This window comes from Gobius niger (genome assembly GCF_951799975.1).
Source record: "Gobius niger genome assembly, chromosome: 14".
In the NCBI taxonomy this organism is placed as follows: domain Eukaryota; kingdom Metazoa; phylum Chordata; class Actinopteri; order Gobiiformes; family Gobiidae; genus Gobius; species Gobius niger.
Window position 1 is genome coordinate 2,628,949 of NC_136865.1, and position 10,885 is coordinate 2,639,833.

Below are 10,885 nucleotides of genomic sequence, written 5' to 3' on the forward strand. Positions count from 1 at the left end.
ATAATTTAGTTTTTCAGGTTCAAAGTTCAATAAATCAGGCAGGATAATGAACAAATCTTCTGACAAAACATTGCAAATGTTAAGTCCCAGATTGGTAAGTTTAGAGTCTGTTGGGGCAACTGAAGTGACGATGAAAACGCCTCTTTCTTTCCTTCTATTCTGTCTTCTGCAAAGGATATGAGCGTATTTGGATTACAGGGGCTTGTCGGGGGGATTCCGTGCATCGTGTGGATCCCAAACATGTCAGCGTTCGTGAATGGATCCGTGACATTGTAAAGAGGGAGAGCCTCTGCTGGAGGCGTCTCACTGCAGTGGGCAGATGTTCCTCCTGAACGGGGCAGATGTTCCTCCTGAACGGGCCAGAGCTGTGGGAGCTCTACGTGCTCTACGTGCTGTAGTTGAACATGTGCACGGCGGGGGCGTACTCCCGGCTCTGGTCCCTGAGCTCAGCATTGTTGTTGTACTCCTGACGCGGGTACAGGAACATGGGCTGGCCCGGCCCGTGCATCTGGCCCGGCCCGTGCAGCTGGCCCGCACCCTGCAGCTGGCCCGCACCCTGCAGCTGCTCCATGCCCTGCAGCTGCTCCTGGCTGAGCTGCCGCAGGTGGATGTTCATGTGCTTCTGGACGTGGTTCTTCTGCCTGAAGCTCTTCTGACAGACCGGACAGCTGAAAGGCCGCTCCCCCGTGTGCCTCGTCATGTGACCTGGAAGGTAAGGGTCAAAGGTTAAGGCCAGTGCTTCTCGACATGTTCACACCAAGGACACAAGATCTCCTAAACACTATTTCCTGCAGTTTGAGGACCACATTTTCTATAGATGTAAACAGAAAACCCCCCCTATGTTGGTTGAAACGAAAGCATGGGGCGAAATCTCACAGCTCAATTGTGCTGGCCATTTTGAATTATATTTAAAATGATTATTAAGATGAGATATTCCATTTTAATTAATGAGATATTCCATTTTAATTCAGGACAAATTGTAGATGAAGGTTTTTTGTTGTTGTTTTTTTCTTCTCTCGCTCACCGAACATAAGATAATACATCAGCATCTGTAGTGTGTAGCCTTTAACTGTATAATATTTAACTATTACTTGTAAAGGGAAAACCTCTGATTTAACCTCTTAACCTCCACCTGAACCCGGCACATTTTCTCCAGTTTGGCTTCACCCAAATCTAAAAGAGTCTTAAAAAAAAAACCCAAAAGTGTCAAAACTGGGACAAAAACAAGACGAAAATGAGCATCAAAATGCAACAAAAGAGCGACAAAAACGTCATAGAAAAGTGACACAAAAGCCGCAACACGCAACTAGAAAGTGACACAAAAGTGAACAAAAAAAATGTGATGAAGAGCAACGAAAAAGCCACAAAGATGCAACAAAAGACCAACACAAAAGTGACAAAAGAACAACAAAATAGGCGTCAGAACTGCCACAAAGGAGTGCCAGAAATGAGACAAAACAGTGCTGAGTGACGGCAGAACACGAGGAGAACGATCCATGAAGCCCGACTGGAGAAAAGAGGGTAAAAGATAAAAGAATCATCATGTAGCTATAAGAGTTTGAGTTGCTCATAGTCCAAGGACAAAATACTGCTTTATGATATATGGCGATATGTCTTTGTTGTGCTACAAGTGTTGAATCGCAGACCACAAGACTTGACACGAATGAACAAAGGCTGTTTCAATGTACAACGTGAGACAAAGATACTTTCAGAAGATGAAGGAAATCCTATTAACCTCTTACCCCCCGCCTTAACTGAGCACATTTTCTCCAGCTCAGCTTTAGCCACATCTAAAAGGTTACAGCCTACAGGCCAGTGCAATGCCTCATTTGAAAGCTAAGACCTACAAAACTCGTCTAAACTAATCTTTTTCCTTGCATGTTGTTGCAAACTTTAACATTTCTTTTTATTGCTTTTATGTTGCTCTTTTGTGGCATTTTTGTCACTTTGCTGATAAGTTATTGTCGCTCTTCTGTTGCGTTTTCATCCTCTCTCTTGGCTCATTTTTGTTGCTATATGACTATATGTTATGTTGTATATGTATACCGTAAATGCTCTAATATAGGACCAGGCCTTTATTGGAACCAGGCCACAATTAGAGACAGGCCTTTATTTCTATTTGAGCAAAACGGACGACCAGGAAAATGAAGAAAAATGAGATTTGTGTCCATTTGCACCAAAAATATTAGGTTCATTTATTAACATTTCAAACTCTCCCAGCGGCTGGAACATTGACGCCTATTTTGTCGGGACAACAGGAAGTGTTTTGTTGCTGTTAGCGGAGCTTTGACATTAATGTCACTGCAGGTTTCTGTTTCCTTTTTACCGCGGACCGGATTATTTGTTGTTATCTCGTGTAAAAGGCGAGTTTAGACGGAGCGTTTGTGTTTGTGATCGATCATGAGACTGACCCGAGAGAAGATGAGACGCTCGCGCTGATGGGAGGAGTTATTTTGAGGCGTGGGACTGACCTGCACACGGAGCAGCTGGACGTGCTTTGAAGACGCGATGGTGACTTTATTAAAACCCTAGAGGGTCACACAACATTTGTTGCTTTCCCTGTTTCCAAACATAGTCACAGGAGGTTTGAAAAGTAGCTAAATCTGTGTCAAAGTTACGCTGGGATCAGCTCCTCCGCAGCCCCCCCCCTCAGCCCGGGTTCAGTTTGTTACTTCCTGCACGTGAGTTTTCATTTACACCAGTATGAGACAAATTCCTAACATGGGAAATATTTCTACAGCGATAGTTTCTAATAAAAGGCCCGGCCTGTTTTAGAGACCGGCTTTAATTTGCCTCCGCCAGCCGTGAACCCGGCCTCTGTCAGAGACCCGGCCGCTAATGGAATACAGGCCAGTATTAGAGAATTTACGGTATACTATATATTTTTTTAAGTTTTGAGATTTGGGTGAAGCCAACTGGAGATAATGTGCTTGGTTTAGGTGAGGGTTAAGAGGTTTTTGTGGCCGCCCCTCAGCCTTTAAAAGGGACCAGATGCAAGTTATATAGCCATTTTATACTCACTACTGCCACCTCAGGTCAAATGAGTAACTGCAGCTTCTATATAAAGCTTGTGCATGAGGTCTGAGCTCATTCTACACATTAGGACATAGTTGGAACATGTAGGGGGAGGAGAATACTTAATTTTAACATTTTTAAACTCTGTCCCTTTAAGATGACCCAACAGAAAAGGGACTTTCTCGTGCTCTGTGATTGCGATACAAACTGTTTGGACACTGGAATGGCTGATAGCAGAATTCCAGACGGCCCTGCTTTGGAACAGAAACAAAGAGCGGGAGGGAGTGGCTTACTGGCCAGGCTCGCTCCAGACAGGACTGGCCTTTCGCTACATACTGATAGGCAGTAGTTACCGAGCATGGTGGCCTTCTGGGTGAACCTCTTCCCGCACTCGGGGCACTGAAAGGGCTTCTCTCCGGTGTGGACCCGCAGGTGCATCTCCAGGTGGGAGCGCGACGTGAAGCCCTTCCCGCACTCGGAGCAGCAGTGTTTGGGCCGGTTCCTGGCCCCGCACAGGTTCGGGTGGACGACCGTCATGTGCTTCATCACACTGTCCTGAAGCACACAGGGGGCGGGTTAGTGCACTGTTCCTGAGAGGAGAGACTACAAGACATCCAGATACATCCCAAAACAGAAGAGGACTTATGTTCAAAAGGACAGCTGCAATTTAGTTCCTTTTTGGTGCAGATTTATTGTTGTTTTGACACAAATTACTAGGGCTGGGACAAAATATGGGCTCTTGAATATCGGATCGCAACACTTTATGCTGCAATATCGGTAGATAGTTTCAAAAGTTGTGTTTGGAGGTTTTGTTTTTAGTAACAGTTACAGCACTTGTTACATTTTGTGTCATTGCATCTGAACAATAAATAGCATTTGTTTTATGAGCTTTGGACATATGACTTTTAGCACATTTTAAGGCAAACATAATACTATCCTAATTACTTACTGTATCGCAATACACATCAGATCAGCCATTGAGTATCGGATACGTAGCGGATTGTGACAAAAGTAGAACCCAGCCCAACTAATAACATTTGATTTGTGTTTAAATTTGAATGGAACATATTTTGTTGATCATAAAAATGTCACAACAAACCCCCCTTAATATTTACTAAATCAAAGGAGTGCTGTCAATTCATATTTTTGAATCAGATTTACTTTTAAAAACACCATATCTTGCAGTTAAGTTGGTGAAATTGTCATTTTTACATAAAATGCACTCATTTCTGTCAAGCAGAAGTTTATGAAGTAGGAAAGATGTGAAATAGTGATTTATGGCCATTAAAAGAGGCCACTTTTCAGGCCTTAGGGTGAGAAGTGTGTTACTTTAAAGTGAATTAAAAAAACTGACATTGCCAAAATGACCTTCAAAAATGGTGATCCTGAGGGAAATGTGTGGATCATCCAGTAAACACGGTGAAAACGACAAAGCACAGGAATCCAGAAAGATGTGATTGTGAAAACAGACTGGTACCTTTGAGATGAAGCGGTCCTGGCAGATGGAGCAGCTGTACGGCTTCTCGCCCGTGTGGCGCCGCAGGTGGATGACCAGGTACATCTTTTTGGTGAATCGTTTGCCGCAGACGGTGCAGCCGAAGGGTTTCTCCCCGGTGTGCACTCGGAGGTGGATCTCCAGGTGGGACTTCCAGCTGTAGCACTTTCCACAGATGGGACAAGCGTGCGGCTTCTTCCTGGCCCCGCCCTCAGCCTCAGCCTCAGCCGCGGTCAGGTCGATGGCCTCGGGAGCGTCGTGTGAATCGCTGGCTGGATGTGGGGAGAGTGCCTCTGCTGGCTCCTCCGCGATGTCGCTCTTTAAGAGCAGACCTGGCACTGTGATCTGCTCGATTTCCTCGCCACTTTCATCCGGCTCCTGTTTGATCACGAGGTCCACTGGTTTGGAGGCGTCGGGATGAATTTTGGACAGACAAGGCGGGTGGACCACTGCAGGAGACAGGACAGACATTAGTGCTCTAGTCTGGTTTCAGAGCCTCATGCTTCTTTAGCCAGGCCCAGCAGCTCTCTGATGGTCTGAGCAAAGCCTGGTGGGAGTTGGAGATGGTGCTAGAGATGCAGGGCCCCAACCCGACCCCATGTAAATTAAACCCTACCCGAAAAAACTAGTCTCAGTTTGCCGACCCGACCCACCTCACAGCTCTGCAACTGCTGTCGCTCAAAGCCTCACATGACCGCCAATTTACAGAGGAGAAACAGCGCTTGATGCTTTGATTTGCTATTGCACTGCTGAGGAACCTTTGAAATCACTTATGGACTCAATGCGAGCTAGCTGTTTGCTGCTAAGCAGCTAGCTCCGGGAGACAACCGCTCGACTACGACCCGTTGTAGATGAAATGTGAGTGATAAACTTCAAAATCAACCAGCCCGGCTCAGTGTGTGATCATGGTTAAACGGTTGCTTTATGTAGATGGGGCTTCATTGACTTTCTTCGTGCATTTTTCTCGTTTTCACATGGATCAGAGCTTTAGCTCGTAGCATTAGCTTTGGGAATGCCACAGGCATATCAAGGCCCAAACACATTCCCAGCGCAGATCCAGCCACTGAAATACGGTTTCTTGTTGCTGCTTTGAACCCTGGCTGGGTGTTTAAGTAAAAGAAACACAGCTGTATGTCTCTGTACAAGTCCCAGAGCTGCTGTAGCTCCTGTTCACAACACATGAAGCTAATCCTCCATTGTTTACATCTGCAGCATAGGATCAGGAGAGCTCCTGATTGGTTCACACTCACGAATTTCTCCAAAAAGTTCAATAATTCCTCCTCAGGTCAGTAAGAAGCTGTCTACTGTATTTTCAAAACCCATAAACCCAGGGGAGGCAAACTAGCTTTGATTCAGAAAACTTTATTGTAGTCGTATCATTTGTAGTAAACCTGAACATTTCACAAACACATCACAGTCGCCGTGTCACTGCCAACAATTCAAACAAGAGTAGAGGCTCAAGAAAACAATAGTCTATAACAATAATTAAAAAAGCACATTTCAAAAGGTCCATGTTACTTAATAAACAGAATTCAACATTTCAACACTTCAACATTGGGGTAGGCCGGGGACCGAACCTCCCAAACTGGCCCAGAGTTAAACCCCCACCCCCATTGAAAAGTAAAATGTTTTGAACTGGCCTGGATGTAACTTTTTCTTAATTGCTTTTCACCGCAGACCCCGGACAGACGTCTGTTTCAGGTCTAGACTTGGTCCTGATCCTGGTCTAGTGCGTGCTTATCCCTGTTCCAGTTCAGACCGGCTTTAATCCTGGGTTAGCCCTGGTTTTAGTCCTGTTTGCTCCGCGGGTTTAAGTCGGGGATTACCTAAAATAGGACGCTCCCCGCCCCCCTCTCACTCTCTCCGTCTCTCCCTGGAGCTGGTTCAAAGCAGACTATATTTGGACTGGACCATTTTTAGTTTTTAATTTGGCGAGCCGCAAAACCTACAGACTAAACAACATTCTTCCAGCAGCCGCTCAACTCGCGTCCGTCCCAGACAGTTATTGACCTTTTTAAAAAACAGTGAGTCGAGGAAACTGGACAACCGGGACAACAAGTGGACGGAACTCAAATACTAAATTAGACATTAGTAAAACATGACGCTGCCCGGCTTCTGACCCCGGTTTGAGTCCGAGGCTGGACCGGGTCAAGCCAGAGAGCTAAATGGGAACGCAACCAAACTTTGACTAAACCAGGACTCTCCACTAAACTAAAATTAGACCAGAGCCAGCGATGGGAATAAGAACGGAGCCCAGAGAAAGGAGAGGGGATAAAGCAGGACAAAACAAGAGCTAAATCAGGACAAAACAAGGACCAAACAAGAGCCAACTCAGGACAAAACAGTAGCGGAACCAGGGACTGAACAAGGATAAAACAGTGACTGAACAAGGATAAAACAAGGCCCAAACCAGGACAAAAGGACCAAACAACAGTCAAATCAGGACAAAACAGTGACTGAACCAGAACAAAACGAGGGCCAAACCAGGACAAAATAGAACAAGGGGCCAAACTGAACCAGAACAAAACAGGGATTAAACAAGGGAAAAACAAGGGTCAAACTACGACAAAACAAGAGCCAAATCAGGACAAAACGGGGACTGAACCAGAACAAAACAAGGCCCAAACCAGGGACTGAACAAGGATAAAACAAGGGGCCAAACCAGGATTAAACGGGGACTAAAGCAGGACAAAACAAGGGCCAAACCAGGGACTGAACAAGGATAAAACAAGGGGCCAAACCAGGATTAAACAGGGACTAAAGCAGGACAAAACAAGGGCCAAACCAGGACAAAACGGGGACTGAACCAGAACAAAACAAGGCCCAAACCAGGGACTGAACAAGGATAAAACAAAGGGGCCAAACCAGGATTAAACGGGGACTAAAGCAGGACAAAACAAGGGCCAAACCAGGGACTGAACAAGGATAAAACAAGGGGCCAAACCAGGACTGAACAGGGACTAAAGCAGGACAAAACAAGGACCAAACCAGGGACTGAACAAGGATAAAACAAGGGGCCAAACCAGGACTGAACGGGGACTAAAGCAGGACAAAACAATGGCCAAACCAGGGACTGAACAAGGATAAAACAAGGGGCCAAACCAGGACTGAACGGGGACTAAAGCAGGACAAAACAAGGACCAAACCAGGGACTGAACAAGGATAAAACAAAGGGGCCAAACCAGGATTAAACGGGGACTAAAGCAGGACAAAACAAGGGCCAAACCAGGGACTGAACAAGGATAAAACAAGGGGCCAAACCAGGACTGAACAGGGACTAAAGCAGGACAAAACAAGGACCAAACCAGGGACTGAACAAGGATAAAACAAGGGGCCAAACCAGGACTGAACGGGGACTAAAGCAGGACAAAACAATGGCCAAACCAGGGACTGAACAAGGATAAAACAAGGGGCCAAACCAGGACTGAACGGGGACTAAAGCAGGACAAAACAAGGGCCAAACCAGGGACTGAACAAGGATAAAACAAGGGGCCAAACCAGGATTAAACAGGGACTAAAGCAGGACAAAACAAGGGCCAAACCAGGGACTGAACAAGGATAAAACAAGGGGCCAAACCAGGATTAAACGGGGACTAAAGCAGGACAAAACAAGGGCCAAACCAGGGACTGAACAAGGATAAAACGGGGACTGAATCAGGACAAAACAAGAGCCAACTTAGGACTAAACCAGGACAAAACAAGACCCAAATCAGGACAAAACAAAGACAAGGGGCCAAAGCAGGACAAAACAACAGCGCAATTCAAAACGGGAACTGAACCTGAACAAAACGAGGCCCAAACCAGGGACTGAACAAGGATTAAACAAGGGGCCAAACCAGGACTAAACAGGGACTAAATCAGAACAAAACAAGAGCCAACTTAGGACTAAACCAGGACAAAACAAGACCCAAAGCAGGACAAAGAAAAGACAAGGGGCCAAACCAGGACAAAACAGGGACTAAAGCAGGACAAAACAAGAGCCCAATCAGTTCAAAACGGGGACTGAACCAGAACAAAACAAGGACCAAACCAGGCACTGGACAAGGATAAAACAGGGACTAAACAGGGACTAAAGCAGGACAAAACAAGGGCCAAAGCAGGGGACTGAACAAAGATAAAACAGGGACTAAATCAGAACAAAACAAGAGCCAATTTAGGACTAAACCAGGACAAAACAAGACCCAAAGCAGGACAAAGCAAAGACAAGGGGCCAAACCAGGACAAAACAAGACCAAATCAGGCCAAAACAGGGTCTAAAGCAGGATAAAACAAGAGCCCAATCAGGCCAAACCAGGGACTGAACAAGGATAAAGCAAGGCCCAAATCAGAACAAGGAGCCAAACTGAACCAGAACAAAACAGGGATTAAACAAGGGTCAAACTACGACAAAACAAGAGCTAAATCAGGACAAAACCAAGACAAGTCTAAACCAGGAAATAAGCAGAACTAAACCAAGTTGACAAAACGAGGAAGAAAGCGGTCTGGGCTGACAGTGTCACGGTATCCTGTCTGATAGAGCCTTCGGGCCCAAAAAAAAAAAACAATATAAAGAAAAACAAAGAAAGAACAGTGAAACCGACCAGGCCACAAACAGACAAGCGGGTAAAACCAGGTCTGACCCGGGACGAGCAGGGTGAAAAGGGCGTAATCCAGGTCGAAATCTGATCAGAACTCAAGGCGAAATGAGGTCTTGTGAGCGAACCTGCAACAACAGAAGAAAAACCAGGACAGGGACTCCATTATGAACCTCTCATCCTCCACCAGAACCGAGCACGTTTTCTCTGGTTCGGTTCTAACCAAATCTAAAAGTTTCTCGGCTGGAGGTCACGGATTAGGCCATTTGAAAGCTAAGACCTACAATTTCGGATTTTCGGGACTTTTTTTTTTTTTTTTTTAATCACATTTTCATCACCTTTTTGTCGCTCTTCTGTGGCTTTTTCATCACTTTTTTGTCGCCTTTTTTTGTGTGTATATTGTCGCTTTTTTTGTCATTTTTATTGCGTTTTCATCCTCGTTTTTGTCCCCTTTTTGTCGAAAATAGACTCGGTTAAGGCGGGGGGTAAGAGGTTAAGCTGTACCAGGACAACAATGGGACTAAACAGGGTTAACACTGGATCAAACAAGGTCTAAAAAAAAAAAAAAAAAACACACCACAACTAAATATAGCCAGAAAATCCAGACTAAAAAAGCAACCGTGTCGAGACCAGTGCAAATCCGGACTTAAAAAAGAACCACAGACACAGAAAGGACATTTTCAGATTCTCCCACAAGTTGTTTTGTAGATTGTGAAGTTAGAAGAGGAAGAAGAAGAAGAAGCCTCGGACCTGCTGGCTGTTCCGTGTTGGCCACAGACTCGGCTCTCCGCGTCTTCTCCCGGGCTCGCCGCAGTTCCTCTTCGTATTCCTCCAGAATCCTCTCGAAGAGCTCGAAGATCTCCTCCGCCGCCGCATCCAGCCTCACCCGAACCATCTCCCGAAGCTTTGACCGCATTATGCACATTTCACACCGACGAGCGGCCGCTTCTTCTCGCTTCTCGCTCCGCAAACAGACGAGGACCTATCCGCGCTAGCAAGGAGGGTTAGCCTCAGGGGGGAGCGAGGCTAAACTGGGGGTAAATAAAGTTCCAGTGTCGGCGGAGGGGAGGAGGCGTGTGCTGCTGTCCGGGCTGCGGGCGGACAGACGAGGAGAGCGCCGGGGTTCGCCTTAAAAACAGTGAAGTTGGAGAAAATGAGCGTTTCCGGTGCTGGAGTGTAAGCGCACTTCCGGAGCGTGAGTCGGGTTCGAGCGGAGCAGCGGCGCCATCTTCTGTTCAGGAAGGGAAGGGCAGTCTGTGGTCGCTGTCGAAAAAAGAAACAGAACACACGAACAGAGTCATTTCTCCAGTTTGGCTTTACCCAAATCTAAAAAGCTTCTTGAAATTTTTTTTTTTTTTTTAAAGTGACAAAAATGTTATGAAAAAGCAACGGGAAAAGCCACAAAAAGGTGACAAAAAACAAAAAAAGAGTGACAAAACGTCGACGAAAACACAAGGAAAAAAATACGAGACAACGTGACAAAAAAGTGAGAATTACTTTTGTAGGTCTTAGCTTTCAAATGAGGCGTTACACTGTTGCTCTCAGTTGGGAAGCTTTTAGAATTGGGTAAAGCCGAACTGGAGAAAATGCGCTCGGTTTAGGCGGGGGTGGTAAGAGGTTAGAACGTAGGGAGGACCAGGGGCCAGATCTTGTGGTGGCGCACGGAGGGGCGCAGGCTCCTGGCAAATTGTTTTCCGAATGGCGGAGCTGTGTGCTTGTGAGCGGGGGTCACAAGAGGAGGTGACTGCACCGCTGACAGTCATTTCCTAGCTGACATTGTGCTGCCTTGTGTTCTTCCTTA

The 10,885-nt window shown here is 46.0% G+C and overlaps 1 protein-coding gene across 1 annotated transcript; it reads right to left on the reverse strand.

Moving 5' to 3' along the window:
• Positions 1 to 377: 377 nt before the first annotated feature.
• Positions 378 to 9,979, reverse strand: LOC306973378 (uncharacterized protein; the record flags this gene model as incomplete). The annotated part of the gene is made up of 4 exons (XM_079570304.1): positions 378 to 705; positions 3,369 to 3,570; positions 4,493 to 4,959; positions 9,835 to 9,979. 4 exons carry the CDS (start codon positions 9,977 to 9,979, stop codon positions 386 to 388), a joined length of 1,134 nt encoding a protein of 377 aa, XP_079426430.1. The 3' UTR covers positions 378 to 385.
• Between the last annotated feature and the right edge of the window lie 906 nt (positions 9,980 to 10,885).